At 41.3% G+C, this 21,769-nt stretch overlaps 1 protein-coding gene across 1 annotated transcript in view; it reads right to left on the bottom strand.

Annotated features, from left to right (window-relative positions):
* The window catches only part of SEC24C (SEC24 homolog C, COPII coat complex component), a 241,340-nt gene extending 223,963 nt beyond the window's left edge, over window positions 1-17,377 (bottom strand). Inside the window, 2 exon segments of the mRNA XM_029608970.1 lie at window positions 1,923-2,124; window positions 17,224-17,377. Of these exon segments, the coding sequence (XP_029464830.1) occupies window positions 1,923-2,124; window positions 17,224-17,352 (331 nt within the window). The 5' untranslated portion in view covers window positions 17,353-17,377.
* Between the last annotated feature and the right edge of the window lie 4,392 nt (window positions 17,378-21,769).

Here is a 21,769-nt window from a genome sequence, read left to right as displayed (position 1 = left end):
TTACCATTAGGCCACCTCCTCTATTTTTTGGTCTGGAAAGGGAGAAAATATCATATTTGTGTGATGGCATCTGATTGATCAACACTAGATCAGAGTTTTTCAACCAAGTTTCAGTAATACAACAAACTGTCATTCACTAGATGCAATCCCGATTAAACAATTAAAAATGGTATCAAATATTGCCAAACCTATTGCTGATATTGTAAATCTCTCTCTTGAAGAAGGAAAATTCCCAAACAGCCTAAAATCTGCAGTTGTAAAACCAATTTAAAAAAAACAAGAATGCAGACCTATAATCAAACCTCTTTTTTTTTTTTTAGCCAAGTGCACTGAAAAAGTAGCTCAGAAGCAGTTAGCAGATTTTATTGATGAAAACAATGTTTTATAGCCATCCCGATTTGCTTTTAGAAAATGTTTTAGTACTGAAACACTTAATTGCACTGACAGATACTGTTCTTAGAGGTATGGACTCAGGTCAATCCTATTATGCTAGATATATCCGCAGCATTTGATACTGTTAATCATAATATATTAAATTGACAGACTTACAGAAATTGGAGTATCTGGTTTAAATCTTTTCTTTGTGACCGCTCTTATCGTGTTAAGCTTGGAACATCCAAGTCCGATAATATTTCCCTTACATCGGGAATCCCACAAGGTTCGTCACTGTCTGCTACATTGTTTAATGTTTATATGTTTCCACTCTGTAAACTATTAGCAGGCTTAGGCTTAACTTTTTATATTTATTTGGATGATGTCCGGATTCTTCTTCCTATAAACAACTCTATTGAAAATACCTTAAAACGCTGGGGTATATATCTAGCTTCCATTCAGCAATTATTTTCACATATGAAATTAGTATTAAATAAAAAAACCGAACTAATGTATTTAACCAACAGACCAGTAACTAACAATGTCATCATATATGGATTCTGCAACTCTGACTATAGTGAATTCAGCTCGAGATCTAGGAGTGGCGTTGGACTCAGAATTAAACATGAGAACAAATATTAGTAATGTGATCAAAGACATTTTTAAAAAACTGAGACCACTTTTGCATTTTAATGATTTTAGAACAGTTTTACAGGCACTACTTTTCTTCTAAATTGGATTATTGTAATGCCTTGCTTTTAGGTCTCCCTGATATTACATACACTAAATGCTGCCGCCAGGGTTTTAACTGGCGTAAAGAAATTTGATCATATTATTCTCACGCTAAAAGAGTTACACTGGTTACCTATAAAAAACAGAATTGATTATAAAGTGCTTTGCCTTATACATAAATCCATCAATAATACTAATACCGAATGGTTGAATGCATCCTTATGAATTCACACACCTCAGAGAAATTTAAGATCAGCAAATAAGGGTTTGCTAATTCCATGGGTAAAATCCGCCCATCTGACTAAAGTTAGAGAGCAAGCAGTGTCTATAGCAGGCCCAGGCTTATGGAATTCTCGTCCTAGTGAATTGAGACTTCAACCTAATTATCAAACTTTTAAAAAAAGATCCTAAGACCTGGCTCTTTACAAAGGCTTTTGGAGAAGAGATTAAGTGAGTGTGTTATATTTTAGACTTTTATCTGAGGCTGTGTTGTGAACATATGGAGAGACTACTACTGCTTTTATTTTATTTTCATTATGTTTTATCAATGTTATTTTATACTTTTATTTCTATTCTTATTATCTGTTTCATATTTTCAATTTAACTATTAATTGTTATGACATGTTTTATTCTAATTTTAGATTTTTGTATATTGCATGAGTTTTATTATGTATTTTTGTATTGTATTTATTTTTGATATTTATGAACTGGTATGATTGAGTACAGAATATCGGTATACAAAATATAAATAAATAGGACTGGTTGTTCAAGTTATAAGCAAACAGAGACAAACATGCTTCATCGTACATAGACAATACCTTGTGGTGGGGCCATCTGTGGATATCCTGGCACTGGACCATTATATGTCCCATAATGAGTGGGAGGAACCTCTGGCACTGGCTGCCCTCCATAACCAGGCTGTTGGTATCCTTGATATCCCGGCTGAGGCTGCCCATAATGAGCACCCAGATGAGCTTGCTGATTGACATTCATTTTGTGTACATCCCCGAACTCTCTCACCTGTAAGGGAGGAAATACTGTTAGAAAGTGTCACATGGACAGTACTGTACTAGACAAATGATTATAGATATATTTTTTTTTAATTTTGTTTTTGTTTGCCTCACCCCTCAGGGTAGCCATAATGAATATTCATGATATGGGCATACATTTCCACAAAATACAGTTCAATTCCTATAGTTTATTACCCTAAGCATGAGACCACAGTTCCAGACAAAGGCAACTTAGTAATAAATGTGGGGGTGGCCACCCAGGAAGTTCGGTGCTTTGACTATTTTGGCACCATAAGATTACTTCCACCAACATCAGCTGCATCATTGCAGGGGCACTCTTTCCCCCAGGTCGGCTGCGTCTTGGAAGACAGACCTCTCCCACCCGTAAGCCTGCTGGTTCGCCATTTCTAAAAGTAGTCAAATCTGCCACTGAATAAAAAAGGATACATTTTCAAAGGTTTGGCAAGGATCTATATGGGTAAAAAACTGGGGCTACAAAGAATGGCTTAAGCTGCCCAAGCGGATTTCCAGCCACCTAAAAACAAAGTATGCATGAGCTTTCACTACATATGTATGTTTAGCCACACTAAAAGGGGTGTTCTGGGGGAATGCAGCTTGGATGAGGGAGAAAATTACGTGCATACATTACACTTTAGAGATGTAATGCACACAAATGTATTCTGCACCGTCAATCCAAGAAAAAATGTACATGTATACATTTAAGTTATCTGCATAGCAATTCTAATCTTCAAACACAAATCATGCAGGTAGTGAAAGGGCTGGAAAGTATGTGTGTACTTTTGTTACTAGTCACCTTATTGCAAACGTATCATAAAAAGTACATAGTGTCTATGTACAATAGAAGTATAGCTTAATTTTTCTAATGCTAAAAGACAAACTTGGCTAATCTTTTTCCCTAAGGGCAGTATGAGACATTAAACATTAGTGCCACTTTGCTGAACATAGCACTGTCCTCTCCTCCCTACCGGCTGTATGTACCATAAACACCTTCACAAAGTACGCTGCAATACTGCTATGGACACAATGCACCAATCAAACATTGCCCAAGACCATAGGATACTTTAGTCTGAAGAGTACAATTTACAATACAGAATAATTAATAGGCAATTGACTATTACAAGATATAATTTAATCTAGTGTCAAGTTAAGAACTATAATTGTAGCCTTGCATCCAGCTGTGTGCCAGTCTTCTTTTTAAGACTGTAAAATGATTGGAAGCAATGGAATCACTGGATTGGCGTGTGAAATGGGTTGCAATTTGACTGGATACACAAGCTGTTTTGTGACTTCATAAACAAGATGTGAAAGTATGACATAAAAATCACACCTCAGAAGCAAAACTCCCCAGTACCTCTGCCCCACCCTCATTTCAATGGCATTAATATATCCCAAGTTGTGTTACATTACTAAACTTTCTGAAATCACTCCGCATTGTGGAGCACAGAACACACACACACACTACATTATACACATTCTGTTAATCATCTACAAATTACCGTAGTCATGTACTCATTTATATACCATTTCAGTTATTAAGCAGCTTTCATGATACTTATTACATCATAAATCTTGTGTGACCCATGCAAACTGAAGACCAAAATGTGCAACCCAGTACTTTGGACTTTCTGATATTTCATAACTACTGAAATACTACATGCCAAGTAGCACTGTACTAAATTTAGTCCAACCCGTGTCCAATGGTACGGGAAACATTAGCTATGTTTAAAGCAGCAATACTAGCTAGATTCCTCTAAATACCAACTTAATATTTTGCACAACTTTTTCCCTTTTCCAATATTAACCCTAGTCTACATTTAATTTTGTCCTAATAAAGTCTTACATTTAAACACTTTTGGAGTAAAAGATATAGACTATTATGTGCACTGCATTTTTAGACATTTCTTTTCCAGAGCCCATTGTTCAGCTGTTTGTGCTGCATTCAGTCAGACTTTACATGTATTTCTGTACTGCCTCCCTGGGCTTCTTACGAAAGTCAACACCATAGTCCCCAAATTATAAAACGTCATAGCAAGAAGACTGTCTTTATACAGGAGGAGCTTTGAAATAAAAATAAAACAACCCTGTAGCTACAATATTAAGCAGAAACAAAACAAGAAAAAAAAAAGAAGAATAACCACCAATTCAATTATCTAGAAGTTCTTTTTATTCCTACTGCATCGTTACCACGCTGGTCTATTCACATGCGTTAATCACAGCAAGCAGAATGGCAGAAAGGCACAATGCTTGGGATTCTGCCACTTTCACAGCTGAATACAAAAATAATCAGCAAGCTGCATTATTATTCAATAAACCACATCACCGTAGTGATAAGTTGATAGCAGATGAGTGCAGATTTAGAACAGGTTTCCAAGGACAAGCAGATTCTGAGATTAAATACTTTCAAGTTTTGCTCCAAAGAAAGGTATTGCACTCATTTTAACTATATGTCCAATTTTCTTTTTCATACTCATGAAGCTCATGGTGGTGGTAAGCAAATAAATATTTATATAAAAATATGGTTTGGGATAGCTGCTGATACTGGTGCAGATGAGACTGTGAAATAGTACCCTCCTGCCTTTCTATGCATGTTCCTTTATCTTTATACTTGAGAGTGTAAGAATACCACTGCATGTGTGCTATCTTGCTGGGCATGAATTTATTTACTTCTTGATCTGTTGTATTTAGTTTAAGTTATCATAGGTTTTTCAACTGTGCCCTACTTCCCCTCACAAATCTAGGCTCATAATCTAAAAGAAATGAGCATGGTAAATATTAAGACTGCCTCCTTTTCAACCCCCAGTCATGATTCTTACATGTTAAAAAAAAACCCCATAAGTCCACCTGCAATGCTGGCTGTTTCTAGAATTCATAAGCCATTTCAGGATTCTGGTGTTAACCTAAAAGGCCTTTCCTGGCTAGGATCTCACACACTAAACTGAACACTCACTGTGTGTCCACTCTTAATAAAGGTCTTGAGAGCCTAGATGGCACGCAGTGTGCCAATGTGAGCAACATGGCTTTTACTTCGCATGCTCTGAAACTTGCTTTCAGTTCTTCTGAATTGTCAGGCTTTTTAACAGTACAATTAGCGTAAATATTTTTAGAACAGTTTTCTACTAACAAACTGTACTGTATGTGCTGAAATACTACTTGAGTAATGTCATAAGAAGAATTGTTGGAATATTTAAACTGCAAATTAAAAAAAAAACAAAACAAAAAAAAACAAACCAAACTTTACCAAAATGATACATTCCAAGCTATCTCCCACGAAGCAGCATTATATGGAAAGCAAACCCCAACATAATTCATATTTCAGTTGCTCTCTGCATCAAGGAGCTCCAAGAGCGTCATAACATCTTTTTCTTGCCATAAAAGCATTGAATGGAAGAATGTATGGTGTAATGAAACATGGACTGTGTTGAGGTTTGTTTTCCGCATACCGCTGCTCGGGTTAAACAGCTTGGACTGTGATTTTTCAGAAAGTATTTGGAGTTTTTTCACTTTGCCCATTAATTCTTACCCTACTTTCCGAAAGGAAAGGCGGCTTATGAACTCACTGAGCATGTTCCTTAATTTTTCTGTTTGCTGTCCTATCGACACGGAAAATATGGCAGGAGGGCAGAAGAATTCTTGGTGGTGTAGTTTTTTTCAGCTCCATATAAACCTGCAGACTGCTGAAGGCTGGCTGAATTAATTCTTGGTGGAACTTCTCATTATACTTGTGACGTTAGAGTTTAACTATAACAAACAGGAAAGTTGTCCCACAAATTAATCTCCTCCCCTCTCTCTCCCTGTACTCATCTCCACCCTTCTCTTTCTACATGAATACTGAACTCCACTCTTCTCGCCCTGTAGTCTCTAGCTCCACCCCAATCTCTATATATTGTCCAACCCACTTTCTCCTACCACATATGGGAACTGAGTTTGGTCCCTCTCTCCAGCTCTGCCCCCAACCCCACCCTCTGAAAATGTCCAAATCCCTCTCTACTACCATACAGTATACCCGAGTTCAGTCTGCACTCTAATTACCACACATCTCAATTACGCATTTCTTACACTTAACAGTATTTCCCCATCCTTGGACAGGCTTTACTACTAATTATTTTTATAAAAGTATGGTTTGAGACAGATAATGGTTCAGATGAGACTGAAAACGAATACCTGATTTTTTAGGTGTCTTTATTTTAAACCTGAGTGTGTAAGGATGCCACTGCACTTTTATGCTAAATTAAACCAAGCCCCAGATACAACCAAGATAAATTTAATCGCAGAATCCCCATACCAAAAGAAATGTACTCCAAAGAGGAGAATTCACCAGCAAACAATTGCATCTTACTCTGCCTATTTGAATCATGATCTTTGACTATTAATAAGCTGATTTTTTAGAACCCAATGTATACAGACATACTAACATCACCACCTTGTTGAGATCCACAAAAGGATGGGAAAGAGGGGCAGTGATGGGTGGAGGTGAAAATGAAATAATAAAGCCGGCTGCGGCTGTTAAACCGAAGAACAAAGGTGTTGTCTAAATGATGCCCCTGTTTTTCTGCTGTGAGGGGAGGTGGGGGGGGAGAAAAAGGGCAATGCTATCATAGAAGCTGCCCGGACTAGTGAACGGGCCTGTGTCAGGTGCCCAGAGCCCGCTTTTAGCTAGTCACTGCAGAGCATGCCTGGCCGCCCCTAGCCCAATGCGGTTGTGGGTTCGTACATCCTGCCCCCCCTATTTCCCTGTGTGATGAGTCTGGCAGGAGGGGGCTGACAGTGTCGCTTGGGGATGATGAAAAAGGGGATTTAAATCCCCGTGCTGATTCTAGCGCTTCCTCTTTCACCATGCCTCAGACCGCCCCACCCCCATGTCCACAGTTACGCAAAACCAATAAAAAAAAATAAAAATAAGGCAGGACAATTTTTCGTGACATTGACTGGTGGGTGGGGTGCATGGGGCGATTTATTTGTGGGTGATCCCTAGCTAATGTCGTCATAACTGATCAGGCATGTTATTAGGACAAGCTTAGAGAGCTCTTAATCGGGCCAATACAGTAAAAACGCGGGAGAGGGCCGGCGTGCACACAGGCCACTCTCCTGTGCGCGCGATTCAGTATCTTAATTTATTTAAATTAGGCCCGGCGGTAAAAAGAGGCCCTAGGGACACTAGCGCGTCCCTAGCGCCTCCTTTTGACCCGGAGCGGCGGCTGTCAGTGAGTTTGACAGCCAATGCTCAATTTTGCCGGCATCGGTTCTCGAGCCCGCTGACAGCCACGGGCTTGGAAACCGGACGCCGGCAAAATTGAGCATCCGGTCTTCGACCTGACAGCCGCCGGCCCATTTTAACTTTTTTTTTTTAATTTTTTACTTTAAACACTCGGGACCTCCGACTTGCCCTGATATTAAGTCGGAGGGTGCCCAGAAAAGCAGTTTTTACTGCTTATCTGTGCACTTTCCCAGTGCCCAGAGAAATTAGCGCCTACCTTTGGGTAGGCGCTAATTTCTGAAAGCAAAATGTGCAGCTTGGCTGCACATTTTGCTTACTGAACCACGCGGGAATACCTAATAGGGCCATCAACATGCATTTGCATGTTGCGGGCGCTATTAGTTTCGGGGGGGGGGGGGGGGGGGGGGTGGACGCACGTTTTGGACGCGCTATTACCCCTTACTGAATAACGGGTAAAGCTAGCGCATACAAAACATGTGTCCAAATGCCGGCTAACAGTGCGCTCCGTCAGAGCGCACTGTACTGTATCAGCCCAAATGTTAGTTAGCCCCAACACATCGAGTGCAGAGAGATTTCCATGTTAGTTAGATTGCTTGGCATCATGGGGGGGGGGGGGGGGGAAGCAGTAAAATAAAAAAAAACAAACACCCACCACCTTGCTGGGAGCCACAGCAGGTGGCAAGGAGGGCAACTTGATGATCGGTGGAGGTGTAAACTCGGGTACAATAGGTTAGCAATTTTTGTTTATGTTGAAAATTATATAATTAAGTTGGCTGTGACCATTACACCCAAAGAACAAAGGTGTGGTCTAAATGATGTCCCTGCTTTTCTGCTGAATGGTTGTGAGGGCAGGGGTGTGCGAAAAAGGGCAATACTATCATAGTGGCTGCCTGGACTAACAGACATACTCTCCACTGATATTGATTGTACAGAGCTCAGTAATGTTCCAACAGATCTAATGTTTTCCCTCAAGTAATCAGCTGGATTCCTAGAACTCTGGATTTTGTACATGCAATGCCTTCTCAAACTAAGTGCCGTTCCCACTGAAGCAATCTCATCCAACTCACCCATGAATGAATATGCACAAGATAAATTTGTAGACCTTGAAAACCCAGTATTTGCAAATTTTTCATGCATATTCACCACAGATATCCAAACTTGACCCACATCAAGGGCCACCTGCACAGGTTGGAGAAAGCCCTAGCTTAGAGGAAGCATATAAGAGAAAAGCATGCATAGTATTGTCCATCTGCTCTCATATCATTCCAACTTCTAACAATTAAGATTTACAGACGGACTCTACCTGGGATAAGATCCCCAAGATTGATCTATCATCCATAAATTGGTTTAAAACAGTGGTTCTCAACCTTTCTAATGCCGTGACCCCGCAATACAGTTCCTCATGTTGCGGTGACCCCTCGCCCTGCCCTCGCCCCGCGAGGGCGGGGCTTTGGTCATATGGGGGCGGGGTTATGGATGGGGTTGGATTTTAGTGCATACTTATTTATTATGACATTTATAAACAGAACCACCATTCCTCATAAAACAATAAAATTAAACATAAAGCATCAGTTATAATAGTAAAACCATACTAATAAAAGAATATTTTAAAATTACTGATAAACAGAATTTCTATTAATTAAAATCATATACATTTTATAATTTCCCAAACACCAATAAAATATTTCAAAACAGCACATATATCAAATAACACACAATAATTAAAACTAATAAGGATTTTAAAAAGCCCCTGCTGTCCATACATGGGAGCTCTTGATTTCCAGTCACCCTGATATTGTCGAGGATTAGGAGGTTATCCTCTCTCTCTCACACATACTCACATGTCCATTCTCTCTCACACATACACTGTCACATACATACACATTCATGCTCTTATACCCACCATAACCTCTCACTCTCACAGACACTGATACACTCTCAGGGTGTAAGACACTCTCCCCCCCCCCCCCCCCACTCACACACACTCTTACTCCCCTGGATTTTCTCATACACACTCATGCTCTCACTCTTACTGGCTCCCTCACAACCTCAGAGCCTCTCAGATAAAACTCTATGCAGCAGAAATAATGCTGAATGTTGAGAATTGTGTTATGCAGACTAATCTGGAAAATGCACTAATTTCTACATGAGTCATAATGAATCAGTCCTCAGCTGCAGGCTTCAATTGATTATCCTGGCTCCCTTAATGTTTGCCAAATACAGTTCATGTGTAACAGCAATCCTAATTCTCCACCAGATCAAGCTGATTTCACATCCCACTTCATACTTTGTCACCTCCAGCTGAGTCAAACAATTAATCTAATTACTGCCACGTGGCTATTGGGGAGGCGCTGATTGCTGCTATTGGCACTGAAGCCCATTCTGCTGCCTCCTCTGTGCAGGCCCCGTGGGTTTCCACTTCCTCCATGCTGATCTCATACATTGTGAGATCCGCCATAGAGAAAGTGCTACTCTTGCACATTCCCAAAGATTACATGTACCAATCAGTAAAAAGTAATTTATTTTTTTTTTACATCTGCTTCCCTTTCTTATTTTTTTGCCATTTTCTTTTATATTGCCTTTTTTTCTATTTCTTTTCTCTCCACCTGTCTTCTTCCCTCAAACACACAGTCAGGTTCTCATTCTCACGTGCATTTCTCTCTCACACACACATACACACACAGGCTCTCACTGTCACATGCTCTCTCTCTCATGCAATTATTCATACACACAGTCTCTCACTGGCACAGGCTGTCTGAGTCTCACACACAAGCTCTCTCACACCCTCACATGCTGCCTTGCTCAAGCACAGGCTCTCACTCTAACATGCTGTCTCTTTCACACACACAGAGGCTCTCACATGCTATCTCTGCAAACACACAGTCTCTCAACTCACTCTCACACACAATCTCTCAACTCATCTCATACTCGCACACACCTCTCTCTCACCTCTGGGCCTCTTCTTTACGGGTTGCCACAGGATGGGCTCTGCAGCGGCCCTAGTCTTCCCGGCCCCGCTGCTCCTCTTCTGCACGCGGCTGAAGCACCTCTTCTACCCACGCGGCTGACGCACCTCCTCCTTCCTGCCCGTGTGGCTCCGGCAACATTTGTCTTCCGAGGCAGGGCGGGCAGGAAGGAAGTAGGAGGAGCACCTGCAGTGGCTGATACACCTCCTTCCTGCCTGCGCGGCTCCAGCCACATACTTTACTGCGACGCGCTAGCTTTTTGGGCCATGTCTCTTCCAGTGGCGTAGCCAGAATTGATTTTTTGGGTGGGCACAAGGTTAACAAGAGTAGGCTGTAGGCATGCAGGTCTACTAGTTGTTTTTTTTTACTGATAAATAATGCCAAATTATGCAGCATAGCATTCACATCTACACCTAAGTATGAGGTTTACTTAATGATACAAACATAATTCACGGTGATTTGTGGTACTTTAGCCTTCTTATTATTACGATTTTATACATGGCTCCTACCTGTCCATAAATTTTGAGAGAGAGGTTGTGTTGCTTATATTTAAATTGCTAACATCTCAAAATATAGATATATATTTTTACCTTTGTTGTCTGATCTTTGTATTTTTCTAATCAGTTGGTCCTGGTCTCTTTTTCCATTTTTTCCCTTATAGCTCATTTCCTAATTCCTTTTCAGTGTCTTTCTTCTATTACTGTCTTCTTCCCTTCCACACACACACACATACACGCTTTCTCTCACAGACTCCCTCTCACACACTCAAGCTGTCACTCTCATATGCTCTCCCCCCCCCCCCCCCCCCCCAACAAGCTCACATTCTCTGCAGACACACATACAAGTTCTCACTTTCTCACCCCTCCCCAAGCTTATATTCTTATGCACACACAGACGCACATCCAGGCACCCATTCTCACCCACACACATAAACCCAGACTCCCATTCTCACCCACAAACCCATGCTCCCAGTCTCACCCACACATATTCAAGCTCCCATTCTCATCCATACATATACACATTTAAGGTCCTATTCTCACCCACACATACACACATTCAAGCACCCATTCTTATCCACATATTCAAGCTTCCATTCTCACCCACCCACACAAACCCAGGCTCTCATTCTCACCCATATATACACACATTCAAGCTCCCATTCTCACCCACCCACAAACCCAGGCTCCCATTCTCAACCACACAAACACACATTCGAGCTCCCATTCACCCACATATTCAAGCTTCCATTCTCACCCACATACACACCCAGGCTCCAGTTTTCACACACACACACTCCCATTCTCATCCACACATACACATTCAAGCATGTGCACAGCTTCCGCTTTCTCCCCCAGAACAGGAAGATCAGCTGCCTCTCCTGCTGCCACCGGACTCCTGCTATCTTCGGGCGTCGGGCGGTATGGCCCGCCGAACTTCCTGTCGGGGGGGGGGAGCGGAAGCGCAGCGCACAACGTACGCTTCCTCCCCCCCCCCCCCAAGCAGGAAGATCGGCGGGCCATACCGCCCGACGCCCGAAGATAGCAGGAGGCCGGTGGCAGCAGGAGAGGCAGCTGATCTTCCTGCTTTGGGGAGAAAGCGGAAGCTGTGCGCGGCGCTTCCGCTCCCCCAAACAGGAAAATCGGCGGCCGTTTGGCCCGAAGATAGCAGGAGAACGGGTGGCAGCAGGAGAGGCAGCTGATCTTCCTGCATTGGGGGGAGGAAGCGGAAGCTGCGCGCGGCGCTTCCGCTCTCCCCCGAACAGGAAGACCGGTTGGCCATACGGCCGCAGCAGCGCTTCCCCATGTGTGCCGTGATGGTGCGCGAGGCGTGGGTTCTCTTGTTCGCTGTCGCGGGGATCCCATCCCCGCCAGTTGGGTGGGCACCTACCAGTTGGGTGGGCACCTACCTACCCAGGCCCACCCGTGGCTACGCCACTGGTCTCTTCCCTTTTGGGGTTGGAGGAGGCAGGTCTCCAGCTTCGCCCCGCCTCCCCGCAGCAGCCGCGGCGCCACGGACCGGCAAAAAACCCCAACGGCCCGGTACTGGTCCGCGGACCGGTGGTTGGGGACCTGCTTTAGGCGACCCCTGTGTTTCGGTCGTTCGACCCCCGCCGGGGTCGCGACCCACAGGTTGAGAACCGCTGGTTTAAAAAGTAAAAAATCTTCCTTTTATGTGGTAGGCGCTCAAATTATCTGCTCAAAATTTTTCATTGCTTCCATAAATTTCAGGATCACTGAAAGCTGATATTTACCATTAGGCAGATGGGAAAGAGACCCTATTCTAGCATATTTAGAAATATTAAAATATTATCACTCTCCCCCTTCCATATCCCCACCATGCAAAAAAAAAAAAAAAAGTTAAGTTTCTTCCAACACAGATCTTCCTCTGCTTAGGAAAACAGGATTCTGGAAGCCCTAGACCAGAAGTCAGCTCAATGGCTAAGGAAACTGAACTCATTATGGAGCAAATTGGTTGTAAGGTATAATCTGTAATCCCTATAAAACAACAAGATTCATAATACATAATTACATATAGTACTTCCTTTAAAAAAAAAAAAGTTTCAGGAGTTTCCGGAGCATCTAGTTCAACTACAACAAATACTAACATCTTAAAATATTTTAGTTCAAATATTTTTATTGACATAAACAAAAGCAAAGCAGACAGATTGTAAGTACATCTTTCATACACCATGTCAAAGAAATTATTGCAAGCCATAATTGAACAATCTTCAAATATTTTCAAGATCAACGCAAGTATTCCCTTAATCTCCAAAACTAGTAGAAATGTTAATGATATTCTTAAAAAAGGTGTACCATGGGCCAAGTTTTACTTTGAAAAGACAAAACAGAGGGAGTAATTTTCTTTTGTTGCCTTATAAAACAAGACAGGGCAAACATTATACTTCTATCCCTTGTTTAACAGTTCTGTAGCCAAATACAAATTTTGAGGTGTGCTTTACTTTTCTTTTACAATGTGTTTCCCGACTTCCAGTATTAAATGGAATATAGATTACAAGCAGACTATCATAACTTTTCATTTCTGCTCTTCTAATGTGATTTGATTCACTTGTACCTTCTTTAAAATGCAAAAATCATCTACACATCTACCTTTAAAAGATTTGCCTGATTCAGAATACAAGTTTAGCTTTTCCACACAACTCTGAAACCTAGACTGACTTATTTCTAGTTATTTACTGCATTATGGTTAAAACTAGATATTTAAAAAAATATCTACATTAACACAAATGAAGACCATTCAGCAAAAATCAGGATTTCCTTAACCTGTGCTAGTGATCTACCTGGTTTTCAGGATAAACAGAATTCAAGAGGAATTTGCATACTATGGGACCCCAATTTAGGGGATTTATTTAATGTGTATTCATCATAAATATTCTTAGACTCCAACTGGCTGTGGGAGTCACAAAGGCAGGTTCTAATGTAGATTCTACCTGCAGAGATCAATATATCTCCACGTATAACAGCCTCCTGGTTGTTGTTCCAAAATGATTCTAAAATAGAGAAGTATCCATCAAGAAACTACATCCAATAGATTAAATAGGTTTCCTAAAGGTCTGGTCCTTAAAGATCCTATTGTGCATAACGAAACTATAAGACTTGTGTGACATTCATCTAGGGCACTATGCTTTATACAGATGTCCAACAATCCACATAGGGATCTAGATACCCTGGTGTCACACCAGGTTCAATGTGGACAAGAAATGAATGAATGCCTAGCCAAAAGGATAAATACTACATACAATAAATCCAGGCATAAGAACATAAGAAATTGCCATGCTGGGTCAGACCAAGGGTCAGACTAGCATCCTGTTTCCAACAGAGGCCAAACCAGGCCACAAGAACCTGGCAATTACCCAAACACTAAGAAGATCCCATGCTACTGATGCAATTAATTAACAGTGGCTATTCCCTAAGTAAACTTGATTAATAGCCGTTAATGGTCTTCTCCTCCAAGAACGTATCCAAACCTTTTTTGAACCCAGCTACACTAATTACACTAACCACATCCTCTGGCAACAAATTCTAGAGCATTATTGTGCGTTGAGTGAAAAAGAATTTTCTCCAATTAGTCTTAAATGTGCTACTTGCTAACTTCATGGAATGCCCCCTAGTCCTTCTATTATTTGAAAGTGTAAATAACCAATTCACATCTACTCGTTCAAGACCTCTTATGATCTTAAAGACATCTATCATATCCCCCCTCAGTCGACTCTTCTCCAAGCTGCCCTAACCTCTTCAGCCTTTCCTCATAGGGGAGCTGTTCCATCCCCTTTATCATTTTGGTTGCCCTTCTCTGTACCTTCTCCATCACAACTATATCTTTTTTGAGATGCGGCGACCAGAATTGTACACAGTATTCAAGGTGCGGTCTCACCATGGAGCGTTATAGAGGCATTATGACATTTTCCGTTTTATTAACCATTCCCTTCCTAATAATTCCTAACATTCTGTTTGCTTTTTTGACTGCTGCAGCACACTGAGCCGACGATTTTAAAGTATTATCCACTACGATGTCTAGATCTTTTTCCTGGGTGGTAGCTCCTAATATGGAACCTAACATCGTGTAACTACAGCAAGGGTTATTTTTCCCTATATGCAACACCTTGCACTTGTCCACATTAAATTTCATCTGCCATTTGGATGCCCAATCTTCCAGTCTTGCAAGGTCCTCCTGTAATGTATAACAATCCGCTCGTGATTTAACTACTCTGAATAAATTTGTATCATCCGCAAATTTGATTACCTCACTCGATGTATTCCTTTCCAGATCATTTATAAATATATTGAAAAGCACCGGTCCAAGTACAGATCCCTGAGGCACTCCATTGTTTACCCTTTTCCACTGAGAAAATTGACCATTTAATCCTACTCTCTGTTTCCTGTTTTTTAACCAGTTTGTAATCCATGAAAGGACATCACCTCCTATCCCATGACTTTTTAGTTTTCTTAGAAGCCTCTCATGAGGGACTTTGTCAAACGCCTTCTGAAAATCCAAATACACTACATCTACTGGTTCACCTTTATCCACATGTTTATTAACCCCTTCTAAAAAATGAAGCAGATTTGTTAGGCAAGACTTCCCTTGGGTAAATCCATGTTGACTATGTTCCATTAAATCATGTCTTTCTATATGCTCTACAATTTTGATCTTGTGAATAGTTTCCACTATTTTTCCCAGCACTGAAGTCAGGCTCACTGGTCTATAGTTACCTGGATCGCCCCTGGAGCCTTTTTTAAATATTGGGGTTACATTGCCCACCCTTCAGTCTTCAGGTACAATGGATGATTTTAATGATAGGTTACAAATTTTAGCTAACAGATCAGAAATTTTATTTGAGTTCCTTCAGTACCCTAGGACAGCGCTTCACAACCAGTGTGTCGCGACACACCGGTGTGTTGCCAAGCACCAGCAGGTGTGTCGCATGCTCCCGGTCTCTCCCGCTGCTCTTCCTTCCCTGCTGCCGTTGCCACCGGGCTATCAGTACGGTCAACATCCTCAGTAGTAAACACAGAAGCAAAGAATTCATTTAGTCTTTCTGCAATGGCCTTATCTTCCATAAGAGCCCCTTTAACATGATAAGCTGGTAAGGAATGCACAACTCAAAGTAGCATACTAAGCTAAGCATACGTTGATGCATTTAGCAAGGACCAGGGCAGGAATATGGAAGCAATAAATATGCAATTCTTCAACTATAGAATTAGAAGCAAGGCCATATTTGAACTATGGGATTCAGTATTGAGCATTTATCCTCCAAATGTACTCAAATGTAGAAAAAAAAGTGAAAAGGATTATTAAAGCAATCATGGAGAAGCAAGAGCTGATATACGCTGGTAACTTTCTCAATTGGAGTTATCTGCTTTGAAAAAAAAAGCTATAGATAGTTTTATCATACTATACAAATACAGTGATGGATTGTACAAGGATCTTGTAGAGGATTTTTTTAACCACAGAAAAAGCAACCAATGAAAAAGATTTCTCCCCATGAAGTCTAAAAGAAAATAGTCTATCACTAATTCCACAAGAAAGTATTTTTCAAAGAGAGCTGATGTTGTCAGTGGAGTTCAGCACAGCTACCACTCGAAAACAAACATTTTTAGATGGAAGGAGGGGTGGAAACCTCAAGTAATGGTGCAGATATATTACCTATACAACAAGTTTCTATTCTGGACATTGTGAATTGCAAAGCTGGTAGTGGCCCAGAAGTCTTTTAAATAAACACACATTATGAATATTATTTCTTCCTTGTTTTATACTGTTCAGCTGACGATTACAGGCTTGTAGTATATTTTCACTATCCTCTAGATATTCATAGAGAAGTACAATGAGAGCTGGACCTAACAGAAATATGGTCTTTCATCAAGCTAATCAATCATAGAACTTGAACAACCTATGGGAAGACAGAACCCTATATGTACAGTGCATCACGTGACTACCTCCAGCATCCCTTCAGTGCAGAGGTCAACTCTTACGATGAATTCTCTACAATGCAGCTATGACCATAATGTGTAAATCTTCTATCACAGTCCTACAGTGTACCACGTTGAACCCCTATAAGAGACTTTACACATATAAATAAAGTGCTCTCAGGTACAGAATCCTCCTTGAATAGCCTAGCAAACAGCACAGGAACCCTGAATCCCCCATCCGAGGCCCAGACGCAGGGATAAACTCTTCCCTTCCCACTGCATCTCCCAGACAAGGCCGCGGGCGAGGCTACCACCCGGGAAAAACTCTGCCCAGGCAGGCTGGTCCTCGAAAGACAACTTACCGGGCGCCTCTAATGCCGGCACCGCTGAAGCACTCACCCTGTTTGCTTGACGTCCCGGTTTCCGGTTCCAGCCCACCCGCGACACCCCTTCCAAATTCCAAACTGGCGTCTAGTTCCTACCGGAAGTAGAGCGCAGAGAAAGGGCTGCTCTCCCGTCTCACGCAAGCTTCCCGTCAGCCCCGCGCGCTTCTGCCACGTCCGCAACAAGCTTCCGACAGGCCCGTCGGCAGGAACCCGGATTTTGCACATGCGCAGTAGCCCCGGAGCTAGCGTAAATGGAAGTGCTTAAGGAAAGACGTCTGAAAGCACAAACCGTGTCCTCTTGTGCGATGCTGCGTGATTTATTACAATTATTGATGAACTTTTTCTGTTAGCTTTTCTTTACCTGACGTCACACCGCGTAATTCTGTAAGGGCAGCCTTTGCAGGCTCTTCTGGATGTTACCATCTGTAGCATTTCATTATCGATCCATTCATCTTGCCCATCGTAATGCACCTAGCACCTTATAACTGTTTCATTACTTATTACCTAGTCACTAATTAAGTATCCTTTCTTGGTCTCCCATCTCATGTTTGATAGTGACACATTTCATCGCCTTTCTAGCCAGGAATGCCACCGAGCCAGCCCTAGAAATCGTTTTTATACTGGACATCCTCATGTAATATTTCAACTTAGCTAAGTTGACGAGACCTTTTAAAAGCAGCTATTAGACGTGAACCCATGACGAAAGGGGGATGATGGGGGGGATTTCTAGAGGGGGGGGGGTAAGGCGCAGGGGATTGAGGATTTCTGTGGGGTTTGGCGAAATTGTAAATGAGCACGTTTGTACTAGTTGTTTCCCAATGTACCCAGGGTGTAGAAGTGTCCATACAGCCCGGGTTGTGTGTTTTGCTCATGCAATCGTTTAATCATAAAAGCAGCTGTGCATATTTATGGCCAAATTTAAATCTAACCCCAGTAGATAGTCCTTGATGCAGAGAGGATGAATAACCTGGGACTTTTCTGAAATAGTTACAGTTTTGTTTTGAATTATTTATAAAATTTGTAACCTGCTTAACTGCGAGACATCGTAACAGGGTCATTTTTCAAATCGTGTTATGGCATTATCGTGGGTGTAACGCATGTGTTATTTTTCACATCTCGTGATGTGAATGTGTAACCTTGTAATATATGTGTGAAACTGGTTTCTTGTAGTTTATTATTTCAGGGTTAACCAGACTATACAAGGTTAAGGGTGTAGAGATCTGCAGTTCAACTGATAGCCCAACACCAATAATGAAGTTACACACCACATTAGCATATAACAGCATTAAACTTTATTGAATAAATAGCAGATGGGAGTAGCTTGCTTGTTGCAGCGGTTACAACCCTGAACCAATCAACCTGGTACTTCACTTTGAATACATATACAGCGCAGCTCACTGCTTCAATGGCAGGAGGGAATGAAGAAAAGATGATTTATATTCAGACAACAACCAACAAGGACTAAATTGCACAGGCTGGGTAAACAAATAGGTGTGGGAGTAGCTTGCTTATTGCGGTGGTTGCTACCCCTGGCCATTTAGGCTTGATACTTCACATTGATGCAGCTCCGGCACTGCTCTCTACATCAATGGCGGGGGTGGAAGGAAATTGGAACCAAAAAGTTACCAATAAAGGCCCTGACCTCAGTGGTCAGAGTAACAGATAAGCTTGCTGGGCAGACTGGATGGGCCATTTGGTCTTTTTCTGCCATCATTTCTATGTTTCTATATGTTTCTGCTCACTCCGCAACACATGCACACTGTAGTAGCTTAGACATGAAATACTGCTCAAAGATTTCAACTGGTGATAATTCAGCAGCTATCTCCAATCTTTACACAGTCTTTGCATTTAGTTCAAAGTCCCAGCTTGTGTCCTACTGTGAAGTGGTTTGAATGCTGAAGGGCGGGAGATGAAGTCAGGGCTTCTTCTGGTCCTAAAGGCTGAACCTTCCTTACAAAGGGAACCCTCAGTCTCTGGCAATTCAAATGACTAATCCTTCACAGCATGGATCATTAATTAAAACAGACAAATTTCTTTAGTTTCAGGGCAGAGCAGAGAACTTCCTCCTTCTTGCTCAGGAAGCAATGATCTGTTTGCACATGTCCCAAACTGACTACAGCTTGGCTGTGTGCTTACAGCTCTTAAAGAGACAGCACTCAATTGGCAGTTCTTCGGTGTCATTGTCTTTTTTACTAAAGTGGGTTACAAATGCAAATTTTGAAAATTTATTCAAAGGGGAGGAGTTTGGATGGGGTTTATGAAAATGAGGGGTGTTTAACATTGCATGTGATAGTATAACATATGTAATTGCACATTTTAACGCTGGAAATAACTACACCTTTTTTCTTGGTGTTAAGCTGTGTGATATTCCCAAAACAGGATTTGTGATATTTATTGTAAATCCTGTTTTGGGCTGGAGAGGGAAGAGTGGAGTAGAGAGAGAGAGCCTCTGGGGTGTCATTTATATTAGGCAACTATTTATATTACTGTAGGAGGGTCAACTAAAACTCGAGGAGAGGTTTTGGTGGTGGTCTAGGGTTTGGAAGCCAGTTTTACATACACAGTCAGAGGTACGAACAGCACAGTACACATCAGTGAACATATTATATGATTTGGAATGTGGAAAGGTACACAAAGATGAGATTTTTGCAGTGTACTTTGGCCCTAGCTTGATAGCACCCAGATAGAGAGCAGAAACTTGCAACAAAGAATCTGAAAGCAGAAAACTTGGCAGCAAGGTCTTTGCAGCAGAAGTTTCAGTGGCAAGCAGGATGAATAGTCTTGGTTGCTGAGAACTTCCTGGTTCCCAGCAACCCCTTTTAACTGGGTCCACCACAATCCTGATATTGTGGGCTCTGGCAATAAGGGCTGTTCACTGCAGTCTTTTTCTGTTTTGCTGTGACTCACTCTACATTGCTAGCTAGTCTACTAATTAGAACTACCCTCAAGGGTGGGCCCAGTTCAAGCCCTCATCAGTGTCTTGTACTGGTTTGGAGTGGGATGTTATCAAAGATTATGGAGGTGAATGAAGTTGTCTGGAAGGTGATATCACTGAAGTCTATTTAGATGAGTGATGTAGTTAAGAGAGAAATTGTCCTTTTATAAGCATGTCGCTTTTGTAATGTTGGTGAATTGAGAGGTATAAGATGTCTTCAGTGCCTTAGAAAACCTTCAGATTACATTCTTGTGTAGCCACTGCCCCAATCTGGTCCTGGGCAAAGGAGCTCATGGGGAGGCTCACAGCCAAGAGGAGGCCCAGCATAAGGGAGAAAGAAGTCTCTTTCAAGTCCCTTAGGGTTTACCTCACTGGGGTTCTTCTGTTTATCTGCCCAGTCCACACACACAGAACACCAATAAGCCTGGCCTGGGCACAGGGACTCATGGGGAAGCTCACGGCCAAGAACAGACCCCGCAATGCTGATATTTGCGTGTACGGGACAAATGCATATAACCTGCATGGACCAGATATGCACAGGTTATAAAATACTATGGTTGATCTCTGCATATTTCCACCCCCAACATACGCATGTATGTTTTTGTGTGAATATCAGCAATGCACTGAAAATGCATACTTTTTCTACCTATTTATAATCATACACGTATATTTTACACATGAAAAAAATATAATTTTGTTTGCGTAAAACCCTGATGTATATATGGAAGTAGGTTTATTTTAAAATATGTGCACGTACTTGAAATCACCAGTTTGCCGACACCTCCAGTAGTTCACCCAGTCCATTCCAGTTAATGGAGACCCTCCTAGTATTTAATCCTAAACTCCCCCCAATTCACCCAGACTTCCCACTGAAAAATAGCAGACAACAGACAAGTCTAATATCAATTGAGCTAGATAAGAAGTGTAAAATATGCAAATAAGTTGCCTAATATATTTGCATAAATCTCATTTAAAATGGCAATTTGCATGCATACTTCTTGGCCCCACCCTAGAATGTCCCAAGACCTCCTCTTTTTCAGGCAAGTAAATGTGTGCGTGAAACTGAAAATAATGTGGGTACTTGCAGTGTCTGTAAAGTAGCATATACACGAGTACAGGCTACTTAGGCTTGTATGAATCTATAAATCTGTCATGTAGCAAAGAATTTAGGGGTTTTATTAGATTCTAAATTAACCTTGGCAGGGTCAATAACCAGATCTACATATGGCACTCTAAAATTGATTCATCAATTGCAGCCATATTTTTTACATTCTGATTTGTCAAAAATAAAATATTTCTTCTTATGCCAAGGATTTATTATTGTAATTCACTTTTGATTAATTTACCTAAAAAAAATGTTGAAATGATTACAAATAATTCAAAATACAGCAGCAGGGATAATTGCTGGATTGAGAACCAGAGATTCTGACGTTCAAGCTTTTAAAAGTCTTCATTGACTTCCGATTAAAGCTAGGATTTTATTTCAGGTTATTAGCTCTTCATGGGTTAGAGCCATTGTATTTACACTAGAAATTGATCAAAAATAGACTGAATTGTCAGATTTGGTCTTTACAGTAGAAATTATTTTTAATTCCAGGAAAAAAGGAAGTCTGCTTGAATCACACTTCAGAATGTGCGTTTTATGTAATTGCTCCTGAGTAATAGAGCAGTCTCCTGGTCAAATTGCAAATACAGCAAGATTATTTA

The sequence above is a fragment of the Rhinatrema bivittatum genome, chromosome 7 (genome assembly GCF_901001135.1).
Source record: "Rhinatrema bivittatum chromosome 7, aRhiBiv1.1, whole genome shotgun sequence".
NCBI classification, from domain to species: Eukaryota; Metazoa; Chordata; class Amphibia; order Gymnophiona; family Rhinatrematidae; genus Rhinatrema; species Rhinatrema bivittatum.
Note: the sequence above shows the minus strand (reverse complement) of the source record. Positions and strands in the feature narration are given on the sequence as shown.